The sequence below is a fragment of the Microcaecilia unicolor genome, chromosome 3, assembly GCF_901765095.1.
Source record: "Microcaecilia unicolor chromosome 3, aMicUni1.1, whole genome shotgun sequence".
In the NCBI taxonomy this organism is placed as follows: Eukaryota; Metazoa; Chordata; class Amphibia; order Gymnophiona; family Siphonopidae; genus Microcaecilia; species Microcaecilia unicolor.
This window is the reverse complement of record NC_044033.1, coordinates 9,340,451-9,366,471: the sequence shown is the minus strand read 5'-3', so window position 1 is coordinate 9,366,471 and position 26,021 is coordinate 9,340,451. Positions and strand designations below refer to the sequence as shown.

The window sequence follows — 26,021 nt, the reverse complement described above, 5'->3', positions numbered from 1 at the left end:
TAATATATCAGGGTCAGATCTTCAAGTCTCACTTCTTAGGGTTTTTGGTGCCAAGTCCTACCTAGGTTTAATGACCCTTCTCTGGGCCACCACCATTCTACTTCTTTCAGAGGTACAGCCTCCAAAACTGGAAACAATACTCCATATGAGCTATCACCAACAGTATTGTACAGAGACCATCATCACAGCTCCAAGTGTCCAATACTAACCCTCTGGTAAGCACAATCTGTAAGAAAACCAACTTTTACAACAATTGGGTGGTTGGAAACAGTGATTGAATCAGTAGACTGACCAGAAGAAGTTGCATTCTTTACAGCTAAAAGTAATTGGTGAAAGAAAGTTCAAAGCTGGAATACCTTTCCCACGGTCATCCAATCTTTCAGCTCCTCGGCATCAGGGATTCTTGTGGTGCACTCTGGGAACCAATCCACCTGCTCATAAGCGCTAGCCTGAGAATATAAAATCAGAAAAATGAGACAAGATATTCTGTCTCTCAAACTGATCAATAGCCCTGCAGTAAAAAAAAAAGAACCACATTTAGTTTTTAAAATGCTCTTCACACCATTCACTGCACCTAAATGCTCCATATACATCTGTTATGTTATGAGGGCCAGCTCAACCTATAGACTCAGGGCGTCGGTGATTTAGCAAGTGGACATGTTGAGTTATTGTGGGACACAAAACGTTCCCCGATATAGAGGTCATTGCCTAGTGAGTAAAGTGAGGACTTCCTTTTTATGTATCACCATAATGTATTCTTTATGTGATGTATTTTAGACTATTGTATTTACAACTTGATTGAACTGCCTTCGGTTAAATATATTTTTAAGAGGGCAATATAAAAGTATACAATAATAACCAGGGTTGGCACTCATCCCCACCCCCCTGCAATCTGGTATCGGTCCCTCCACTCCTCCCCTGGCTTGTGATCCAAGTCTCCTCCCCCCCCCCCCCCCCCTTGGTAGACCAGGCGAGGCACTGCTCAGGGTGCTGGTGATAAAGGGTGCCAAAATCAAGGGACAGGGATTTTGGACACTCTTGTATGAAAGGACTAGTTTTCTGTTTCTTTTCTCCTCCACCTTTGAAGTGAACAGGACCCCTACCTGACACTTTAAATAAACATTATTTTGTTCACCTTAGCCCGCTGTGTGGCTCCAGTTTGTCCCGCTCTCACTTACATTACCACAATAACATTATACACATAATGATGCTAATTTCAAAAACCACTTAAAGTATATGCACAGCCAGTGTTTGAAAACGTATGCCAATTTTAACATGATGTACAAAGTAACAAGGCTTTTAGATACACTACCGAAAATTCAGCTTGAACAACTCAGTTCTGCTATCAGTCAAGAAGCTGATTTCAGCAGAAGGAAGACAGTAGTTAACAACCGTGCAATAGAAATGGAGGACAGTAAATCACCCATGGACAGAGAAAACATTCACCGTAATAAAATGGGATATAATCAAGGGGAGATAAAAGAAAAAGGAAAGCATAAAATATCCTTGTTATTTAGAGAAAATACACTAAGTTTATTATTTCTGCTCGATTTCAAGTATCAAGTCATAGAGCAGTCAGATCCAGATGGTTACCACTGCAGTAGCTGAGATTGTCTTTGAACGAGTTCCTCTGAATTCAGCTCTGTAACTAGATAGAAAATAACACCAAGAGTATCCAAAACCAAAATCAGCTTTTGTTAAATACTCAATACTAATTTAACAAGAACCCAGGCCAGATTTAGACCAAGGCACCAAATTTTGATAGGCGCCAAAGTACTGCTATTATGTCTCCCGCTAGGCCTGTCTTTGTCTTCCTGTACTGGTTGCAGCAGTAGCAGCAAGCCTGAACTGAAAAGTCACCGTAAGACCTACCTTTCTGCTCTTAATAGGCCCCGCAGCTCCCCACTTCTCCCATGAATTTACATAGCTATGGGAAGCCCGTGCACATAGAAGAAGCAGAGCACCACAGGGGCTCGTCATAGCAAGAACGCAGGCTCCATGTTGAATTTTCACTTTGAGTTTGCTTCTACTGCTGCAGCTGGCACAGGAAAATATACAGCACTAACTTGAATGCGAGGGAGGCAGCGAGTAAAGAGGAAATGGGAAATCCTTCCCTCCACCTCTTGCCTCAGGGTGCGTAAAACGCAATCTGACCCTGCAGGACTCAACAAGAAACAAATGTAAACCACTAAGGGTCACAGCCCTTAAGCTAAGGAAGTTGGAAACTACCACCACTTATTTTCTCTCTCATAAGTACATAAGAAATGCCACACTGGGAAAAGACCAAGGGTCCATCGAGCCCAGCATCCTGTCCACGACAGCGGCCAATCCAGGCCAAGGGCACCTGGCGAGCTTCCCAAACGTACAAACATTCTATACATGTTATTCCTGGAATTTTGGATTTTTCCAAGTCCGTTTAGTAGCGGTTTATGGACTTGTCCTTTAGGAAACCGTCCAACCCCTTTTTAAACTCTGCTAAGCTAACCGCCTTCACCACTTTCTCTAGCAACAAATTCCAGAGTTTAATTATACGTTGGGTGAAGAAAAATTTTCTCCGATTTGTTTCAAATTTACTACACTGTAGTTTCATCGCATGCTCCCTAGTCCTAGTATTTTTCGAAAGCGTGAACAGACGCTTCACATCCACTCCACTCAACATTTTATATACCTCTATCATGTCTCCCCTCAGCCGTCTCTTCTCCAAGCTGAAAAGCCCTAGTCTCCTTAGTCTTTCTTCATAGGAAAGTCATCCCATCCCCTCTATCATTTTAGTCGCCCTTCGCTGCACCTTTTCCAATTCTACTATATCTTTCTTGCTATACAATGTACTACTGGCCTTGCTCTCTTATTCAACAATAGTAACCAAGCAGTCACCTCAGGTTCATCCTGCCAATTGATGTTCAAATCTCTGTCAAATCCTTTTAGCGTTAGTCCTAGTCCTCTCCGTCCCTTCTGAGTAGAGGTTTCAACAATGTCCTTCCGTCCCTGGTTAAACTTTCCCAGACCTTCGCCTTCTCGGTAGCCCATCTTGGCCTGCAAAAGAAAACAAAATCATGCTAGTTGACCTGAAATAAAAGTTACTGTGCTGAAAAGTTACTATAGGCAGTCAGTGACTCCGCTATTTGGGGGAGGCTAAGACGGGGCACAGCAAATTAACATTTTTAGCATTGGGGGGGGGGGGCAGCACCTCTGTCAGCAGTGAAGGGACAGTGAAGGGACACTTTTGAACAGAGCCAGGAAGGAATCGTTCACTGGGTGGTTCTAGTGCATCTGTTCCCATCCCTCAGTACCTCTTGTTACCAATGGCAATATGCACACTTAAGTAATGAACCAACATAATACAACATATTAAACATAATAATATTTGCAGTATTCTGGAAATATACAGAGATAATTGGCGAGCGATTTGGTTTTTTTTTTTTCTTTTGAGTCGTGAGAAGTGCAGATGGTGGTACTGCCCCTGAAGCAGCCCCTGCTGGGCGAAACACGGCCTGTGTCGGGCTAATCTTTTATATGTATTTATGTGTTTTTTTAAATTGTATTAATAAATTACGTTCTTAACGATCTGCTTTGTACATTTTCCATTTGAGAACCATGGAAGTCAGGGTTCAAACCCCACTGCTACTCCTTGAGATCTTGGAGAAGTCATTGAACCCTCCATTGCCTCAGGTATAAACTTAAGATTGCAAGCCCTACAGGGATAGAAAAATACCTACTGTACCAGAATGCATCTCATACAGAGCTACAACTGAAAAAGGCGTGAGCTGAATCCAAATCCAAAACCCAGTACCAGGCATGTTGTGAAGTAATGCAAAACCCTACAAAAGTCACTCAGGGCTTGTAAATCAATTCTGCTATACCATAACAATACTAACTTCCAGAAACCACACAAGGAAAAGTAGGATGAACAAGTCCACTCTGGTCTGGAGACACCAACCGGCTTATTTTTGAACGAGAAGGCCGGCGATCTTCCGACACAAATCGGGAGATGGCCGGCCTTCTCCTGAAGCCGGCAAAATCGGTATAATCGAAAGCCGATTTTCACCGGCTTCAACTGCTTTCCGTCGCAGGGCAGGCCAAAGTTCAAGGGGGCGTTTCGGCAGAGTATGGAAGGCGGGACGGGGGCGTGGTAATGAGATGGCCGGCTTCGGACGATAATAGAAAAAAGAAGGCCGGCTCTGACGAGCACTTTGCCGGCTTCACTTGGTCCATTTATTTTTAGGACCAAGTCTCAAAGAAGTGCCCCAACTGAGAAGATGACCACTGGAGGGAATCGGGGATGACCTCCCCTTACTCCCCCAGTGGTCACCAACCCCCTCCCACCCCAAAAAAAAAAATTAAAAATTATTTTTTTGCCAGCCTCAAATGTCATACCCAGCTCCATGACAGCAGTATGCAGGTCCCTGGAGCAGTTTTTAGTGGGTGCAGTGCACTTTAGGCAGGTGGACCCAGGCCCATCCCCCCCCCTACCTGTTACACTTGTGGTGGTAAATGGGAGCCCTCCAACCCCCCCTCCCCCAAAAGCCCACTGTACCCACATGTAGGTGCCCCCCTTCACCCCTTAGGGCTATGGTAGTGTTGTACAATTGTGGGGAGTGGGTTTTGGGGGGGATTTGGGGGGCTCAGCACACAAGGTAAGGGAGGTATGCACCTGGGAGCAATTTTTGAAGTTCACTGCAGTGCTCCCTAGGGTGCCCGGTTGGTGACCTGGCATGTGAGGGGGACCAGTGCACTACAAATGCTGGCCCCTCCCACGACCAAATGCCTTGGATTTGGCTGGGTTTGAGATGGCCGGCATTGGTTTCCATTATCGGCGAAAACCGATGCCGGCCATCTCAAACCCAGCCATCTCTGACATTTGGCTGGCCCGAACCGTACTATCGAAACGAAAGATGGCCGGCCATCTTTTTCAATAATACGGTTTGGGACTGCTCTTTGCGGCACCGGCCATATAGATGGCCGTCGCCGTTCGATTATGCCCCTCCAAGAGACCAAATGAAAAAAACAGCAAACTAATATCAGTATGGCAGAGAGAAAATGTATTGACACCCAACATGCCTGATGCGGCCTCATTTCAGCTGATAACCTGCATCAGGGACATCAATTCATCACTAAGAATAGCAAAATCATTGGTTTGAGTCAGCAACTAACACGACTGTGGCTCTGAACTGTCTGTCTTCATACCGCGGCGGCATGTCAGAAATGCTTTAATTCCAGTGTGTCATTAATTTTGTTCACGTTCGCTATTCTTTGCAGCAAGGAATAGATACTCCTGATGCAGGCATCCACCAAAATGTGGCTGCTTCAGATACTTCTATGTTAATACATTTTCTCTCCACCATACTGGTGTTGGCTTGCTGTTTGTTCCTTTGGCCTCCCTTCTTTATCTTACGGATGGACTTGTTGCCTCTCTGATATTCTCCTACCTAGGAAAAAGCTGCACTGTAAACACTGCGATAGGCTGTAGAACAAGAATACACCTACCGGAAAACTAAACAAGCTGGATTAGTACAGATCAATCCTACACAGCCGTTCGATGCTAACAGAACAGAACAGATCTTTCCCACAAGCAGAACACAGGTAGACCCTCACCAAGTTAAGTAACCACAAAATAAAAAGAGAAATATGAGAAGTTCAGAAAGAAGAGGACATTTCTCTGGTAAGAGAACATTATTTTGCTCTATGCTTTGGGAAGCAAGATTTTTATTTTTGTTACATTTGTACCCTGCGCTTTCCCACTCATGGCAGGCTCAATGCGGCTTACATGGAGCAATGGAGGGTTAAGTGACTTTGCCCAGAGTCACAAGGAGCTGCCTGTGCCTGAAGTGGGAATCAAACTCAGTTCCTCAGTTCCCCAGGACCAAAGTCCACCACCCTAACCACTAGGCCACTCCTCCACTGTTGCTACTATTTGAGATTCTACATGGAATGTTGCTATTCCATGTAGAAGTCGGCCCTTGCAGATCACCAATGTGGCCGCGCAGGCTTCTGCTTCTGTGAGTCTGACGTCCTGCACGTACGTGCAGGATGTCAGACTCACAGAAACAGAAGCCTGCGCAGCCTTCTACATGGAATGTTGCTAGTGGAATAGCAACATTCCATGTAGAATCTCCAATAGTAGCAACAGAACCTCAAATAGTAGCAACATTGCATGTAGAATCTCCAATAGTATCTATTTTATTTTTGTTACATTTGTACCCCGCAGTTTCCCACTCATGGCAGGCTCAATGCGGCTTACATGGGGCAATGGAGGGTTAAGTGACTTGCCCAGAGTCACAAGGAGCTGCCTGTGCCTGAAGTGGGAATTGAACTCAGTTCCTCCGTTCCCCAGGACCAAAGCCAACCACCAGGCCACTCTTCCACTCTAAATTGATTGGGGTTTAAAGGAAGAATTGTAGGTTATTGATAGGCAGAAAAAAAAAAAAGAAAGAAAAGAAAACTTTATCAACTAGTCTCTATACCCTTTTCCCCCCTAGTTTTAAAACTTGAACTTTGTACCACAGCATTAACAGATCGACTCTAACAGGCACAGTAGGACTCAGTTCAGTTTTCATTCCCAGCCCCCTCCCCAGCTCCCACCCGCCGCTAGAACAATTCTCCGCTAAACATATGTTCACAATTTTGTTCACCTGTATTTCTGCGATTCCTCCACCGAAGTTCATTATCCATAAAAAATCTGTACATAGGTTTAACAAGGAACTCTTTACTTACCATAAGTTTCTGAGAGACGCTGTTATACATGGAATAGCGAGAGGAAGTCCCCTCCACAAGCGAGTCCATGCTGGCCTCATTTCGGGAAGTACCAAACACAGGCTTCTTCTCATTCTCACTATCAGATCCACTTTCACTTGTGGAAGACTCTATTAAAAAAAAAAAAAATCCAGTCAATAAATTCATAAGACCAGAACTTTACATGTTACTGGTGTCCAGCAACAGAACAGTACAATAAAATCTCCTAAACAAAAATGAATACCTCAATGTAACTAAAACAAAAAACAATTAGTACATTAATCCTGGCGCTAAGAGGTCTAGTCTACAGCCATAGCATATAACTAGAATAATTCAGTGATGCTCAAGAGGCCTAGGTTCATTTCTTTTTTTTTTTCCATATCTTTTTTATTATACTTTTTAAGATACACAACAAAAAAAAACCTTGAATTACAACTTATCATAGAACTTTAGTACATAAGTACATAAGTAGTGCCATACTGGGAAAGACCAAAGGTCCATCTAGCCCAGCATCCTGTCACCGACAGTGGCCAATCCAGGTCAAGGGCACCTGGCACGCTCCCCAAACGTAAAAACATTCCAGACAAGTTATACCTAAAAATGCGGAATTTTTCCAAGTCCATTTAATAGCGGTCTATGGACTTGTCCTTTAGGAATCTATCTAACCCCTTTTTAAACTCCGTCAAGCTAACCGCCCGTACCACGTTCTCCGGCAACGAATTCCAGAGTCTAATTACACGTTGGGTGAAGAAAAATTTTCTCCGATTCGTTTTAAATTTACCACACTGTAGCTTCAACTCATGCCCTCTAGTCCTAGTATTTTTGGATAGCGTGAACAGTCGCTTCACATCCACCTGATCCATTCCACTCATTATTTTATACACTTCTATCATATCTCCCCTCAGCCGTCTCTTCTCCAAGCTGAAAAGCCCTAGCCTTCTCAGCCTCTCTTCATAGGAAAGTCGTCCCATCCCCACTATCATTTTCGTCGCCCTTCGCTGTACCTTTACCTTTACAGCTTATGAAACTCTTAATTCCCTTATCCTCCCTCCCCTCCCTACCCCCCCCCCCCCCCCCGTATCATGGTGGTGCTGTACTCTGTTCCCGAAATTGTTCATAATGTTGCCACAGTCTGTCAAAGGCTCCCATTCGCCCTCTTCTGATCGCTGTCAGTTTTGCCATTTGGTACATAAAATCCACTTTTTGCATCACCCTCTGCATGTCTGGCGGCTGCTGCTGTTTCCAATTTCTGGCTATTGCTATTTTAGCTGCTACCAGGTATTGTGTGGCCAGCTTGTGCTGGAGTCATGTCGTTGATGCCGGTTGAAGGTGTAGCAGACAGTGCTCTGGCTGGCATGGGTAGGGGTCGTTGAAGCACTTTAGTTATCAGTGATATATCACTGTCCTCCAGTACTCTGTTATCCTTGGACAGTCCCACCAAATGTGCATAAATGTTCCCCTGGCTCCACAAGTCCGCCAGCACTCCGCAGATATCTCTGGGTAAATACGTTGCAGTCTATCTGGCATGTAATACCACCAATAATAAATTTTAAAGCCATTCTCAATTGCACTCTGAGCCATCGATGGTTTAAATAGATGATATCCTCTCTTCCAGCTCTCTTTGGAGACTGTGTTTTGTAGGGCTCCCTCCCATCTATTAACATAAAATGTCTGGGGGTCTGTGCGTTGTAACAATGCTAGGTAGATGCATGATATGCTTCCTCTACCCCCTCCCTTTCCCAATGCTACTTCCAAGGATGTGGCCTAGGTTCATTTCTCAAGACCTACAATACAAACTCTCAACAGAGGCTTAAGGCACTCTTTCGGCTAATAGCATCCAAGGTGGACAAAGTGCTGTGTGTCACTCAACATCTAACAGGTGAATTAAGAGCAAAGTTGTACCAGATTCTGTAGGCGTCATAATCCATGTCCCTTAGTCGGACTGTCACATCAGGCTGACAGAAGGGCGGAGATTTCCTCTACAAATACATGCTTGTGCTGAGAGCTGATGTAAGATGCTCTTGGTGGGCAATTTGGCAGTCTTTGTCGACAATTCAGGGCGTAAATGAGGTGGACTATTTGAAGAACCCTCTGATTGGAGGTTACAAGCAGCCACCTGTGATGATAAAAATTCAGCCTCCCCTCTACCAGTAAGCTATCTGGGACGGTTACTTGGAGAACGGCTATGTTCGTTGGGAACCAGTCAAAAGCTCATCCCCTGCTTTGACTGGGGAGCCTGCTGGGGCTTCTGGGCGTGGGGTTGGCAAGACCTAGACCTGGTTAGAGCAAGGAGGTGACAGGAGCCTATGCCTTTGAGAGTTAATAGGTCCGCTGCCTAGGCCCACTCAAAAATTCTTTTAGCAGAAGGATGTAGCAGATGGAGGGTGCCAAGATAAAGTTTGGAAGGTGTTGGTATGCTTCTTAATGCGATCAGCAACTTCGTCCACCTTACCCCCAAATAATTCGCTCCCTCGGCAAAGCACATCCGCTAATCTATCTTGGACCGTTGGTTCTAGGTCAGAAACATACAGCCATAAAAGTTTTCGCATTATCACATCCATGGCAGAAAAGTAACATCAAAAGTACAGTTAGCACTCCTGGCCATTTATGCTCTGCACTTCATCTGCTTGTTGGCCAACTGGCAAAGCTCTGCAGCCTGCTCCTGTGAGAGTCCGCCAGACTGAGTGTTCTGTTAACCAAAGATTCCAAGTATAGGCTCGTATAGAGCTGGTAGGACTGGATGCGTGCAAGGAGCATCGAGGCCTGAAAAGTCTAAGATCTGAGCCTCTTTACCAGGGGGCACGCAGAGGAATGAGACCTGGAACTCCTATTTGAGAGCGGATTTGACCACCATAGAATAGTGCGGCAATTGTGCCCTCTAGGAGCCTTTTGGATATGGTATTACGTATCCACCTTCTTGGGTTGTGACCTGCACTGACAGGGGAGATTCCCAGTTCTTCATCAGTGCGTCCTTACGGATAAGGTGCAATGGTACAGTGACCCCTTCATTAGAAGGTGACTTCTAGCCCACAACAGTCAAACATCTCCATCTTGGACTCTATGTTGGAGATATTAGTCAGCTCCTGGTCTGTCACAGGAGTGTGCTGTAACTATTGATTGTCCAGGGGTAAGGATGTAGAATGAAGCAACGAAAGTACTAGATGTGGAGGTGTATTCTCACAGATTGGTGACATCATCCGATGTCACAGGAGTGTGCTGCAACATACCTCCCATTCCTGCCTCTTTTCCAGGGTATAAATGTTTGTATCTTAAGTCTATCCCCCTATGCTATATGATGAAGACAGCTCACCATTTTAGTAGTTGCTCTCTGAACCGACGCCATCATCTATACCTTTTTGAAAGTGTGGCCAGCAGAATTGTACACAGTATTCCAAACGAGGTCTGACCAGAAACTTATACAGAAGAAAGGAATGATACTCACGAGAGAGTGATTACCAGCAAGATGAAGGATGTGATATAAGTCTGTATAAAATTCTGAAGACCATACCTTATGAGGACAAAGTTCTAAATATGTATAACTTCAGAGGAAAAGTGGAAGAGGGAAGATTCGATAGAGACAAATATTTCCAAGGTATAAATGTGCAGGAGGCAGGCCCTTCCCAACAGAAAGGATAATTTGAAATGAGGGGGGTCACAGGATAAAAGTAAAAGGGGGGCAGATTCAGGGGTAGCTAAAGCAGTATTTCTTATAGAAAGGGTGATAGATGTATAGGACAGTTCCTCAGTAGAGGTGTTGGAGGCTAAGTCAGCATCTGAATCCAAGAAAGCCTGAGACAATAGATGATCTCTGAGGAAAAGAAAGAGGGATTGCAGACGACGTGTCCAATGGTCATCTGTCTTCAAGTTCTAGGTTTATGTTTCTGTGCTGGACAACTGGTATTACTGTAAGGGCTGTACATAGTGCATGGCTTTTCCACGTTGGTAATCCAAGTCATACTAGTAAAGAACAGTAGTTTGAGAAAGAAACTGAAAATTTTGCCTCCTGCTCGACCATGTACAATGTTAACCACTAGATCATCAGATGACTGTAGGGTGTAAAGCCGCCTGCAATGATTTAAACTGCGTATTACACAGCTTAATTTAACCAAGCTTATGGTGCTAGCTTGTGATGTCATATGGATTGTCTATTACCCCTACCTTGCATCAGATAAGGGTAATGGCTATGACGCTGATGAAACTATGTTGACCCAGTCTGGAAGAATGAACACAACCGTGTAAGGACTATTTTTTATGCAGCCCCAGATCAATTGAAGCCACAAGATTTGGGGATATCCTGAGCTGACATGACAGATTCCTGCAGTTGGGCCTAGACACAACAGTATGGCTCCAGCCAATTGCATGCTATCATGATATGAAGAACATTACTGATAAACCGTATGAAGGTGCACACGCAAAGGTAGAGGGCATGACCATCAACAACAAGAAGCGAAGAAGATCAAAGGCAAGAGAACCATCATATCCTGACTTGAGGTGCCCGTGCCCCCTTCCGCACTGGCACATCCTGTTGTTCCAGGTCTTATTGGGAGGAAGAAGATTCATACAAAGGTCATATGTTTTAAAACTCTGTGATCACAAATACAGCTGGGTTGTCAGGTGGCTTTTGCATTAGACAGCGTGTGTTAAAATCATCTAATCCTTGTTCTTTTCAATACCTTAAACGTTAATTTATTTCTTAACTTTTCAGACTGTGTTGTGGGAGCAAAAGACCCCTACAGGAAGCTATATATATATATATATATATATATATATATATATATATATATATTGTATAATTATACTACAGCAAGAGGCCCTCACTGGATGCCCACCGGAAGGGTGGAAGGCCAGATTTTAGGACTCAGGCTGTAAAAATACCAGCTAGGTTTAAAAATCTATGACTGGCTGAGCAAGGACGTGCTTTTCCTGCAAGTTAATATGTGTTCTAGCTTAAGACCTATCCACTGGAATAGTGGTGGGCCAAGCTACATAGCTTTGAACAGCTGAAAAGCACTGACTAGGCCTGATAACAAGCTGATGGCCTTATAGCAGAGAGCCTGCAAGAGCAGGACTGCTTGGTGAGTCCTAATGAAACCTGGTGCAACTTCCAAATTGAGTGTAACACACATGATGCAGAAATTAAAGACAGAAATGATAAGAAGATTGGTTCATAACACGGAGTCTGTCTTTATAAGATGGCACCCAGATCACAAGATGATATGAGACAGATTTGTCCATGTTTGGATGTTTGGATGTCCGTATCTAGGGAGATGTTGACAAAAAGGGAAATTGCACAATAACTTGCAATAGCTAAAACGGAAAGATGGGCACCTGACCGGTTGTAAAGTATGATTCAGAGGTTATGCAAGATTAAGGAAAAAAAAGTGTCTTGCCATAGACTTGTATTGAGACCAGCTCCTATAAAAGAGATGAGAATTAGACAGATTTTTGGAACATTCCCCAACGCTTCTCCGACGGCAAGGCTCTGTCCAGTTGAACCTAGAATCTGTCCGATGAATGTACCAGATTGATGTCTTAATTTTGGTAAGAATAAATACATTATTTCGGCAAACTATTTCTGTCTTTATTTCTATTCATTCTTTACCTGTCATTTGTTCTACAAAATACTCCACATACGAGTAAGATTCCACACTGAATCAATTAGGGTTGATTTCTGATAGCATATATGTGGGAACATAAATGGCCAAAGATTCACTTAGATCCAAAGAGACAGAAAGCTGTGGTCATGGGAATAAGATTTGAACTGCGCCTTCTGATGCCTCCCCAGCACCAATACCCATGGGAAGGGGTGTCATTGGAATTCAGGGAGGCGGTTAGAAAGATATTCGAAGACCAGACCCTCTGTACACCTCCGTGTGGAGGGATCCCACGGGGGTCTATAGAGGGGTAGGCTAAACAATATATATATATATAGCAGTATACAGCATCCCTAACCTGACTTTACATATACAGACTCTGGCTATCTTCATCTTGCACTGCCAAGGCCTGTTGCTTGTTAGGCCTCAGACTTGTGTGCAGTCAGCAAGGGCACTGCAAAACATTACCAAGGCTGACGGTGAACAAGGAGAATAACAACCACATTACATCACCACAAGGGGGAATTTAAAAACCTGTTGTTCCAGACTTTGAGGTTCCTTTTCTCCCAAGGAATGCAAATTGTTTACTGGAACAGTGACTTCATGGTTAAGGTGCCCCTTCAGCACGGTGCCAGCGGGACAATATTGTGGCCCCGCAATATCAGAGACAAAGCTGTTGTGCATCGACAAGGCCAGGAATTACGTCACCAACCCAGCTGCAGCCTGCAGTTTCTGCATAAAAGAGGCTCATAACCGAGGCAAAGGGCTGTTTGCTTTGCATCTGATCTGTTAAGTGCAGCTGCCTGCTCTGCTTGCTAACAGACCTGCCCGAGGAACACTCTGCCACCTGCTGGACGTCTTATGCCATCTCCATCCAAGTTGTATAGCTGCCATGTAATTGCTGTGTAGTGCTATTAGGCTAGGATGTGGCTATACTAGAAGCCTACCTTAGGGTCTGATGTGCATTTGCTCTGAGCTGTATTCATGATAGTATCATCTTTGTCATTATTCTTGCCTTTCCAATTTGTTCTTGCTGCTATGTAAATAAGCAAGCAATCTATTTTTTAAATAGCTTGGGGTGTTGTATCAGTATTTCTTAGTATAATTCTGAGGATTTAGATCTATAGCTAAAGGGAACATCGTTACTTTCCAAGCAGTATACTTTTAATACTAAAGTGCTGCTGTTTCTTTTTTTTCCATAATTCATACTTAAATTACCTCAACAAGAGTATAATCTTTGTATTTGTTTGTTTATTTATTTGTTGCATTTGTATCCCACATTTTCCCACCTCTTTGCAGGCTCAATGTGGCTTACAATACATCATGAATAGTGGAAATAAGAAGAGAATAGACATTTAGTATTACAGAGGTATTTTGGGTTACATGATAATGAATAAAGCATAGTAGCGAAATAACAAGAAAACATTATAAGACCGTTCTGGATACATGTGGGGATTTCACATGTGTTGTTCTTTGTGATATGTCTTGTTGAAGAGATGGGTCTTCAGTAGTTTGCGGAAGTTGGTTAATTCATAGATCGTCTTTAGGTTGCGAGGCAGTGCTTTCCAGAATTGTGTGCTCATTTCTTTTTTTTCCATAATTCATACTTAGATTACCTCAACAAGAGTGTAATCTTTGTATGCCCCACAGTGTTGACCTCACATGTCCTTGGTAATGATTCTTCTCAATAATGCTGGAAAGCAAATCCTTAGAAGGCAATTACTCTGTTAACACCAAGTGAATGAAGGCAGTGACCACAAAGAAAGCTACAAATGGGACTAATTAAAGCATATTGCCCTAATCTGCTTCAAATGAGCCTCTTTTTGAAGAATGCTTACACTTTTCTTTGCTATATAAAGAGACTTTTCTTCAGGCAGGCTTAGGTTTACCATTCGTCCAGTTTTACCTGGACATGTCCTCTTTTTGAGGACACGGCCAGGCATCTAGGCGGGTTTTACCAGCCTGCCTGCTTGTCCGGATTTGCGGACGAGCGGGCAGGCAGGCGACCTATCCTCCCCTCCCCTCCTTTACACCTTGAAGTGTGGTGCCCTGGTGGTCTAGTGATCTCTTTGGGGAAGGAAAGAGCCCCCTCTTTCCTGCCTGGCGCGTCTGCAGACTGTCTTGCTCCTGGTGCTGCTTCAAAATGGCTGCCGAGAGTTTACGCGGCGAGAATTCTGCAGAAATCTTACAGGCCGCTGCTTGAACTCTCAGCAGCCATTTTGAATTGGTGCCAGGAGCAAGAGATGTCTACAGCCACGCCGGGCAGGAAAAAGGGGGCTCTTTCCTGCCCCGAAGAAGCCACTAGCCCGGGCACTACAATAAGGTACAGGAGGGGTAGTGAATGGAGGCATGTGGGTGAAGGGATGCTGGAAAATTGGGGAGGGGATATACATGGGGGGAGAAAGAGGGAATCTGGCTTTCTTTAGGAGAGGGGTCAAAGTGACAGTGTGGGACGGGGGTGTGATGGGGCAGGGGTGTTACAGGGGCAGAGCATGTGTCCTTTTTCCTTAGGGTAAATATGGTAAACCTAGGCAGTCTTATTGCTAGAGATGTGCTGAAAATATATCATCCAGATACCTGTCAGCTCAGGACAGAACATGTTCAGACATGTGTTATGATCCATTGAAAAGGGACTACTGGTAATTAAGCTAGTTGCTCTAGACAGTGAGAACCTCTATTAGCCAGTTAGCTTTAGGAGCAAAGACGGGGCATCAAAAAAAAAAAAAGGGGGGGGGGGGGGAAATCTCTGCATTTCAAGTCACTTAGGTAATTATACAACAGTGTATGTTTTGCCCACAAAGCTTAAAGGCCCCTTTTACTAGGCTGCGTTAAGAAGTGGGCTTAGTGGACCCTTATGTGAGTTTTTCCCATGCACTAAGCCCCTTTCTAGTGCAGTCGTAAAATTGGAATTAGCGTGCGGCCCTTTAAAAAAATTAACACAGATGCACTTACCGCCTCCTATTTTGGAGACAGTAAATGCTCCCGTGTTAAAGCTCCATTATTCAATTAGTGTACGCTTATGTTAGTGTGCTAGCTGAATAGTGCATCCACACCTATTCTCCACCCCTGTCATGCCCCCCTCCAGGGATCAACCACCAGGGTAAAGAAACTGGATCCACTATGGTGAGAGCAATACAGAAGCAAAGGAGTAGCGTAATCAACAAGACTCTTCCAAAAACCAAAGGAGACGAGAAGAAAATGTAAGAAATGGGTCCTTTATTAAAGTAGACTCGACATAGCACTGTGTTTCGGCAATAGTTCCTGCCTCTAAAAATTTTAATGACAACCGGTAAATAAATATACATAAAAAACCAATATACAAAAAACAATATGCACAAAAAATGTATGAATACATGATAAAATATATAAACAAGAAAATTCATAACATATATAGAATGACTAAAAAAGCTTGCATACATATGTAGTAATAAAATGTTTTTGCAAAACAAGGATTATAAAAGCATGAAAAGAAAGAATTGCAAAATTACACAGTATGCAGTATAAATAGCAGTGCGAAAGTCTATCTAAAAAGGAAAAAATATATATATGTCTCTATAAATCTGAATAGGAAAACAGAAAGGAAAAACCGCAAAACAAAATGACAAATACAGGCTGTCTGCGCTTTGGCCCAATCCCTGAATCTTGCCTGTATTCACCAGCTACATCTTCCATAGGCTGGATTGCCAATGGTTTTATAGTCTCTCTCACTAGTTCATCAAACTAGCGCTATGTCCATGAAGATATGCAGATGTTTGAGAGAGGGACAGCATAACAGGTTCAGATGCAAAATGCTTAACTATCTTTCTCCAAACAGGTCTAGTAAAACGGTATCCAGTGAGTAACCATCTGGACAATTCCCCCCATACAATTGCCCTCTTGTCAGTTCCCATCTAGGTCAAATCCCCCCTAACAATTTCCCACCTCACTTCCTGCCTCCCTCTGAAGAGTTATGCTAGCCCCTGCTCTCAGTAAAATACAGGCCAATGGCTCATAATAAGAGCTAGGGTTCTTTAAATCAAAATCATCTCTGATACAAAAGAGAGCTAGCTTGTAAGAATCAGAGATCACCTTTGACACAGTTACATTTTACTGTGGCAAGTGCTGAGATGAGGTCATTGAGAACTGGCAAGGGTGGGGGCAATCTACTCTATAAACAATCCTGAGACTGGCACCTGCAAGACGTCATGAGCAAGAGTTGCTATGGTTATGTACTGGGTCAGCTGCACCCCGGGTGAGAACATCCAAAGGGGGGGGGGGGGGGCTAGAGGAAGGTTTGGGAACATGTGAAGTCATTCTGATCAACTGATAAGAAACAAGAGCCCTAGTGAGAAAGACTGGGGTCCATTGAAATGAATAGGGCCAAAATGGTATATAAGGACCAGTCTGGAGAGTATTAGATCACACAAGAGGAGAAGGAGAACAGAGAAGGAAGACTCCAGAAGGCTAGAGAGAGAGAGGACGTGCCATGTAATGCTGTTCCACCATGTGACTGTCTGATTTGCTTGTACTGCTATTGGTAAGATTGTAATAAACTATCTTATTATATCTACTGAATACTGGGTTCCTTTCTAATTACAGACCTAGCTATAGCCTGGTCTATGCAGACCTGCCATGCGCAGATACAGGATTGGGGTAATTAAGCATCTAGAGGGGATTTGCAGTTCTCTCTAGGATAGTACAGAGAGCCCATGGCTTCCGCTGCCCAAATGGGTGAGGCAGACCTAATTATATACACCTCCCACCACCATCCAGGCACACTGACAACCGCCCCTGCCTCCCCCACCACCACCACCACCACTCAGGCACACTGACAACCGCCCCTGCCTCCTCCCACCACCACTACCCGGACACACAATCACTCCCTGCCCCCTCCCCCACCACCACCAGCACCCAGGCAAACAGACATCCACCTCCTGCCTCCCCATCACCACTCAGGCACACAGACACTCCATCTTGTTTCTGCCTGTCCCCCCACCACGCAGCCCCAGACCAGTGCTGATAAGAGATGTATGGAAAGAGCAGCTGTGCGTCAGGCCACAGCTGCTTCCTCTGCTGCCTGACGCTAAGCATATAGGAAGTGGCTCTTTCCACACACCTATCAACGCTGGTGTGGGGCTGCAGGGGTGGGGGAGCTGAATGCGTGTAGATGCGCGCAAGCCTGCACCAACTCCCGAGTCAGAAGTGCAGCACTGGGGGCGTGGAGAAGGTGGGAAGCGTGCAGATGCCTCTCCTTTACTGCTTGCTGTGCTTCTGCTCAGGGTTGCAAACTTAAGACACCAGGTTCCCAAGTTTTTAGTTGCCTTGGCGACCTGGTCCCTTCGGTTTGTCAAGCCCTGATTAAAGTTGACTTAGTTAATTATATCTTATTTTTGGTAATTCTGTATTTTCATTTTTGTTATTTCATTACTGTTTCATATGTTTAGTAAAGGATTTGCTGGCATTAGGTAGTAATTTCTTCTTATACAGAAGTATATTTGGCAGTATAGATGTTATGGGGAGGGAGGGGGCTGTCCTTGCTGGAGAGGTGGGAATTGGTTAAGGGGAAACTGACTTAGGTGGTAATTATCCAGAGGGTAAATTAGTGGGTGAGAACTGTCCAGTGGGAATTATCCAGGTGGGAGCTCACCTAAAACCCAATGAAACAACAAACTCAGAATAACACCACGGTGTGTTTCATTCCTGTCCCTCAAATAAGCACAACTCACCCTATGTGGCTTCTTTTATCATCTTTACCTTGAGTAATATGATTATTGCACTGTACATCGTCATCAGATGTGGAACTTAGATTCAGTCCCAGCTCTTCAAATCTTTTCTTCTTATTGGTGTGACTGCTTTGGGGTTCAGAATCTAATCTTCGCTTCATTGTTACTACAAGAACAATAAATAGTAGCATTCAGTGAATATCCCCCTATTTCAAAAGTGGGAAGTGTAAAAATTACTTTCATTCTAACGCATTGAGGCTCATTTTCAAAGCACTTAGCCTCCCAAAGTTCCATAGAAACCTATGGAACTTAGCCTCCCAAAGTGCTTTGAAAATATGCCTCATTGTGTACAAGGTAAACACAGTAAGCACTGCACGTGCAAGTCAGATCTTTTGAAAATCTAACCTGTATGCTTCAGTTTAAGACTAAAATGTGACCAACTCTGGGAAAAGGTAACTAAATTTTCCAGAAACAAAAAAAAAAAAAAAGAGGGTTTTAATTAATTCTGTTAGAGCAAATAATTTGTAATACAGCAGTTCAAACCCATCCTTTTATGTGAAAAAAATTAAACTTGCAGAAGTTCAAACATGTACCTTTTTCATACTGCTTATGGACCCATGACATGAAAAACTGGCCACTCTCAACATTTTGGATCTGACACTTTAGCCAGAAATGGTCACAAATTTGCAATTATTGCTATAAGCCCTCATGTATTTTCATGGGTTAGGGCACATTTTTTTTTCGCAAAACGTAGCAATGGGATGCAATGAGCTCCTGACTCATCTGCATCCTGTAACTAAATTTCACAAGTAAATTGTTCATGTTACCATGACAAGAACATTGCACATTCCCCAGCTACAGCAACATGAAAAAAAAACCCCCAAAACTGAAGGGCTTCTGTTGCTATTTAAAAGAGCCCTCATGGCCCACTTTGGAGGCTCACCTACATTCCCCTCACCTGTGTCCAGGGAGGGGTTATTTCCATTGGGCTTAGCACCACCAATAATTTTGAAAAGTTGGCTCCTATGCCCCTCACCCCAGGATTCTCCTTCCTGTTATTTCTTTTTTTTTTTTTTTCTGCTTTGGCTTTAGTGTGGGGGGAGGGGGTTGGGTGGATGGGATGGATATTAATAACAATCAAAACAAAATGTGAACCTTGTCTTGGATTTGTTGTACCTTTACTACTACTATTATTTAGCATTTCTATAGCGCTACAAGGCGTACGCAGCGCTGCACAAACATAGAAGAAAGACAGTCCCTGCTCAAAGAGCTATGTAATAAAAGAGAGCCAAGTATAGGACAATCAAGCCATTGTGACATCACTGATGAGGTTGGCTCTTATTGGTGGACTGAGGCATTATGACATCACAATATTAGCTCTGGTTACAAGAGACTACTACTACTACTATTTAGCATTTCTATAGCGCTACAAGGCATACGCAGCGCTGCACAAACATAGAAGAAAGACAGTCCCTGCTCAAAGAGCTTACAATCTAATAGACAAAAAATAAATAAAGTAAGCAAATCAAATCAATTAATGTGAACGGGAAGGAAGAGAGGAGGGTAGGTGGAGGCGAGTGGTTACAAGTGGTTACAAGTCAAAAGCAATGTTAAAGAGGTGGGCTTTCAGTCTAGATTTAAAGGTGGCCAAGGATGGGGCAAGACGTAGGGGCTCAGGAAGTTTATTCCAGGCATAGGGTGCAGCGAGACAGAAGGCACAAAGTCTGGAGTTGGCAGTAGTGGAGAAGGGAACAGATTACTACTATTATTTAGCATTTCTATAGCGCTACAAGGCGTACGCAGCGCTGCACAAACATAGAAGAAAGACAGTCCCTGCTCAAAGAGCTTACAATCTAATAGACAAAAATAAAGCAAGCAAATCAATTAATGTGTAGAGAAAAGAGGAGAGAGGAGGGTAGGTGGGGGCGAGTGGTTACAAGTCAAAAGCAATGTCAAAGAGGTGGGCTTTCAGTCTAGATTTAAAGGTGGCCAAGGATGGGGCAAGACGTAGGGGCTCAGGAAGTTTATTCCAGGCGTAGGGTGCAGCGAGACAGAAGGCGCGAAGTCTGGAGTTGGCAGTAGTGGAGAAGGGAACAGATATGCTGGCTACTCTAAGTCTGGATATTCCTTTTATATTGTGATGCCTTCATAATAATTTTTTTTTTTATTGAAATCTTTTGTCCAGTGTGCGGCAGCAGCAGCCAGAAAAGCAAACAGTTTGTTAAGAATTCTTAGGAAAGGAATAGAGAATAAAAGAAAGAATATCATAATGTTTCTATGGCTCCGTGGTGAGACCATACCTTGAATACTGTTTGCAATTCTGGTCATCACATCTCAAAAAGAGATATGGTTAAATCATTCTTACTTCCTAATTTTCTCTTTGAGTCCTGCTAGACCAGCCCAGATCAATGGGTTGTGTTCTCACACCAGTAAATGAGAGGCAGAGAAATCTGAATATTCTGGTATCCTCAACGCTATAAGGAGATGTGTGGCCTGAAACAATTCAGTATGCCCATGTCAAAGCAAAATTAAATAGGTCAACCAAAAAATGAAAAAAGAACACTCACAGTAATCAAACTTTACATACATACACACACACACACACATCTACTATAATAAAACTCACCCTCAACGTTCTGAGGACACTGACGTCAGTGAAGCCAAGCCCTGACTTCCTTCAAAAAGGTTCGAAGGTTCGTGGTGGTGAAGCCACCAAAATCGCTCTGGGCCCCACCCTCGAGGGCGGAGCTATGGCAGAACAACGAAGAGGTAGGGAGGGAGGCAGGGGGGGGGAATCGCTCCGGGCCCCGCCCTCGAGGGCGGAGCTATGGCAGAACAACGAAGAGGTAGGGAGGGAGGCGGGGGAAATCGCTCTGGGCCCCGCCCTCGCGTCAAACATCATGACGCTGGGGGCGGAGCAATGGCAGAACAACGAAGGGGTTGGCCAGGGAGGGAGGGGGGGTGTTGGCGACGAAAACCTTGCTAGCGCCCGTTTCATTTGCTCAGAAACGGGCCTCTTTTACTAGTACATATATATTTCAAAAATAAAAATAAACTTATACATGCTTGTTTTCTGCATAACTGTCAAAATTTGAACAATTTCAATACAATTTGGGATATATTATCCTGAATAAGTTTGCAATAAGCGTTACACTCACACCGGCTACCTCACTTAAACGTTACCACCACTTAGCAATTAAAGTCATGATACATGCAGATGCCATGTTGCTTTTAACAGAGTTACCGTGGTTTCCAGGCAGGAAGATCTGATCCTAATTAAAAATTGTATCTGGAGAAAAGTTATGCTTCTCATTGACTGGGTCAAGAGTTTCCAGAAAAGAGGTGGAGGGGGGGATGTTTTGAAGCTAGTCAGGAAGCAGCAGGGCCCAGTCAGTTCACACTGAAGAAAACATCGTGACAGTTGGAGAACTAGGTAGTGCAGTGTCGCCACTTAGGCGAGGTGGCTGGCGTGTGTGTAGGCTTATTGCAAATTTATTCAGGATGATGTATCCAAAATTTTATTGAAATAAGTCAAGTTTTGACAGTTATGTAGAAAACAAGCTTTGTATAGTTTCTTCTGAAACTCAGAGAGTGTATTTAGATACACATGTACGAAGGTATGTATACAGTCAGAAATATGAGCAGGGAATTTTTATTTTTATTTATTTTTGTTACATTTGTACCCCGCGCTTTCCCACTCATGGCAGGCTCAATGCGGTAGGCAGTGGAGGGTTAAGTGACTTGCCCAGAGTCACAAGGAGCTGCCTGTGCCGGGAAAGCTCAGATATCCCAGGGCCACAGTCTTCTCAGGAGGGGCACTGGACTGATCTAGCAAGACTCAAGGAAAGGAAATTAACAGGCAAGAATTTCACTTTCCTTATCTTTCTAGACCAGTCCAAACTAATGGGATGTACCAAAAGTTTATCCTTCAGGGAAAGAAGACATGGCCACCTTCATGACCATACTGCCAGTGCCATTATTTTCTGAGCCAAAACATCGATCCTGTAGTATTTTTAAAAAGGAATGCAGCAACAACCAGGCTGCTGCCCTACAGATATCTTGTCCTCCTTCCAAGAAAGCACTTGTAACATCACTGAATGAGATCCAAGGCTTTCTGTATCCACCTTGTGGTTGGAAATGTATGCCAACTCAATTGCAACTTTAATCCAACAGGTAATAGTTGCTGCTTGTCCCTTACACGGGCCTCTGAAAAGTGCAAATAAATTGTCCAATCTTCTGAAGCTACTGGGGACCTCCAGATAGCAAAGAAGCGTTCTGCAAGCATCCAACTTATGAAGCATTCTCCCATGACCCTGCTTTTTGTCCACCTTGAAAACAGGAAGAAAGATTGATCAAGTAGAAAAATTACACCACTTTCACTACAGTCTGAATAGAAACTCCCACTCTCCCGGATCCAGTATCTCATAAGTGAGAAAGTCCACTCATCTGTTTTTTTTGTCCTTGCAATGTGTGCCACAAAGAGCCAGAAAATGAGATTCAGCCCAACCACACAGCTGTGAGACCTCTTGAGCTACTGCTGCACTTCTGGTAACTCCTTGCTTGAAGATATAAGCCACCACCTCGGCACTGTCTGACATCACCCAAATCACCAACCGCTCCAACAGGGGAAAAAAAAGAGGAGAGCCAAACGAATGGCTCTCCCTTCTAGGTGATTTATCAATTATGATGATTCCAGAAGTGACCAGCCACCTGACTGAGACAGTGGGCTCTCCAGCCCAAAAGACTAGCATCCATTATCACCACTACCCAGTCTAAGGGATCCAGAGGGATTCTTCTCCAATGGTGCCACCAGGAAAGCTGGCCCTTGAGATAGCTCAGGACTAGGTCCCAACTCAACATTCTGCAACTTGGGAGTCCACCAGGACAACAGAGCCTGTTTGAGTAGATGCATATGTGAAGGAGTGGAACGGTACTACCTGAATACTACTGAGCAACAGGACAATCTCATGTTTTGTGCCTACTGATGGACTTTTACTTATGCACTCTACCTCTGCTTTTGGCTGTTTGGCCACACCTTATTACTGCACTGGACATTTGTGCCTTATCCAGTTTTACTGTTTACTAATGAAAGAAGTTGCTGTTTACTAATGAAAACACAGAATGCAGGGCTATTAGACATATAGCTTGTAACAGTAGTTAGCAAGGCCTATACAAGACCAGCTTGCCTGTAGCAACGCCATCTGAATAGACGACCTTGGAGGGTGCTGACACCCCCCTGCATTCCTGAGCCGAACCTTATCTCCTGTGCTAGAAAGGAGCATTGTGTGTGTGTGAAGAATAAGCTGCTAAGTTTCGTTTTTCTTGCCAGTATCATTTCAGTGTTATGACGTGTGTACGTACTGGGACTACAATTTTGTACTGTAAGAACTACAGATGTTTACTGCGCATGACAGGTATGACGTGTAAGGGGCCAAATGCGCAGGCCCAGTAGGGAAGTATAAATGTAAGCGTCAGATGATTTATGACACACAGTGTCCCGAGGCTACTCGGTGCTGTTCACTTGCTAGCAATAAAGTTGCCTTGTTTGGAACCAAAATTTGCCTTTCGTCTCCTGATTTCCCACCTGTTTCATTGGCGACCCAGGGGACAGAAGTAGAAAGGGGAATCGGATTATATTCTTCCCCTCCCCCACTGCAGTCGGATCGGGTCATCGATTCCCACCCGAGGAGGTGGTGAGTGGCCACCGCTGATTTCAGCGTCCATCTCCCGGAGGAGGGCCGATCAACTCTGCCTGACTGTAGAGGGGGCTGTGTGGTTCCGACAAGGCACCTTTTCTATTTCAGGGAGAAGCGCACGACGGCGCGGCCTGCGACCCCGGCGGACAGGCGAGTATACTCTACGTAGTGACCGGCCCAGTAAGGACCGAAGAAGAGGCGTGATCACCCTCTTTCAGCCAGTGACTAATACGGACTATTGGTATCCGACTAGGTCCCGAAACTCACTAGGCTCCGGCGACGAAACCGAGCGGCGAACGAACGGGGGGGTTTCTTGTGGCGTATGAAAGTGTGTGAGTGGGCTTGCAGTTCCAGGCCGGGCGACCGCGTCCTGGTCAGGCCGAGTGTTGACCCTTCTGTGTCTGGTGGAACGAGACCCCTTACTCCTCCACCTCCCCTTTCCCCCTTTGTCCGTCACCTGTCCTCTGGCACTCAGGTTAGGATGGGCGGGGGTGGGTCTTCACCGTTAGATTTAATGGCGGAACACTTTAGCGAAGTGTTCGACCTAGATAAATGTAGCAGGGCCGGGATGATACAGAGATGTCAATTTATGTGGCCAGGGCTAGGAATTGCTGGATGGCCCCCGGAAGGGTCATTCGAGTATGAAAAAGTGGCGGCGGTCATGAATATTGTTATAATTGAGGGAAACCCCGGCTGTCCCGAGGACATTCCATACATAGAAGCGTGGTTGGATGTAGTCCGGGATCCGCCGGCTTGGGCCCAACGGAAGGTAGAAAAGGCCGCCCTTATGTTGGTAAAGCAGAGAAAAGGCCGGAAAACCAAACTTAGAACCCTGCCGACCCATGCCTTCGCTCTCCAAAGCTCGGCAACCGCTGCCGTCCCGAAGGCCGCAGGGACCGCCCCCATACGGCCTACCGCCCCTAGCACTGAAGCCACTGAGGCCACGCCCCCTGCTACCAGAGTTAAGGCAGGAACTACGCCCAGTACTACCAACACACTTTCTAGGAAGAAACCCCCAAAGAAAACCGCAGGGAAAGTTCAGGGTTCGGCCGAGAAGAAGCCTCCAAAAGCCCCGATACTTGCTACGGCGGAAGCATACGAAGACGACATTGCGCCGCCGCCCTATGCTCCTATGTACCCTGACCTTACGGGCCTAGCCGGGACTTCCGGGTCAGAGTCGGATGCCGGGGAGACGTCCCGCCCAGCCTCACCTGAGTCACCTGGCCTCGCAACCACACGGAAGAGTAAACGGGTTGTGAAGAATATTACTCGGTTTCCCCAATCGAGTCCGCAACAGGCCCTTCCGTCCAGCCGAAAGGGGGAAACCTCTCACTTATTCCCGGTCCGACAGTCCACCACCTATACCCCTAACCCGGCAGAAGGGGGGGGGCCAGCCCATCGAATCGACAGTCTATAGCCACGTTCCCTTCTCAAGTGCCGACTTGTATAACTGGAAGTTCCATGGGCCGTCCTACGACCAGAAACCCGAGCAGCTGATAGAGCTGGTGGAAGGCATTATATACAGCTACAATCCAACTTGGGCCGACCTTAGGCAGTTGAGTGCCCACATCCTGACCTCTGAAGAACGCCGCCTTTTACAACAAAATATGGAGCAAGCCATCCGGGATGCGAATCCGGCCCATGCCAATTTACAGAACCTACTAGAAACGGAGGCGCCCATCGCTGCCCCCACGTGGGATTACCGAACCGCCGAAGGCCAAACCTTTATCCGCCGATACCAACAGGCGTACCTGGCCGCCTTAAAGAAGGGGAAGCAGAAGGTTACCAACATGGGAAAAATCCACAGTGTAGTCCAACAAAAGGACGAGAGTCCAGGGGACTTCCTTGAACGACTTATGGAAGCATTCAGAAGGCACAGCCCGATAAATCCCGAAGACCCTAAGAACCTCCCAACCGTGGTTATGAGTTTTGTTAGCCAGTCAGCACCGGATATACGAAGAAAGCTACAGAGAACGGAGGGGTTCGAAGGGATGAGCCTAAGCCAACTGAAAGCTATAGCTGATCGCGTATTCGGATATCGCGACCAGGAGGAGAAGGTGGAGGCCCGGAAGGAATCGACCAGACGGATGCGGGAGAAGGCAGATGTCTTGGCCACGGTGCTGGAAGAACGAATGAGGTCTAGACCAAAGGGGAGGGGCAGGAGAACAAGAGGAACGCGGTCCCCCATAGGGCGTAACCAGTGTGCAAATTGCCGACAAGAAGGACACTGGTGGGCTGATTGCCCAGAGGAGATACGGGACAACCCGAGAGAAGAGGAATCATGGGACCGGCAGAGAGAG

At 45.1% G+C, this 26,021-nt stretch overlaps 1 protein-coding gene across 1 annotated transcript in view; it reads right to left on the bottom strand.

Moving 5' to 3' along the window:
* The window catches only part of CMTR1 (cap methyltransferase 1), a gene marked incomplete at its 3' end in the record, with an annotated part of 151,237 nt that overhangs the window by 107,014 nt on the left and 18,202 nt on the right, over nucleotides 1-26,021 (bottom strand). The window contains 4 exon segments of the mRNA XM_030195764.1: nucleotides 357-449; nucleotides 2,875-3,033; nucleotides 6,712-6,860; nucleotides 18,057-18,191. Of these exon segments, the coding sequence (XP_030051624.1) occupies nucleotides 357-449; nucleotides 2,875-3,033; nucleotides 6,712-6,860; nucleotides 18,057-18,186 (531 nt within the window).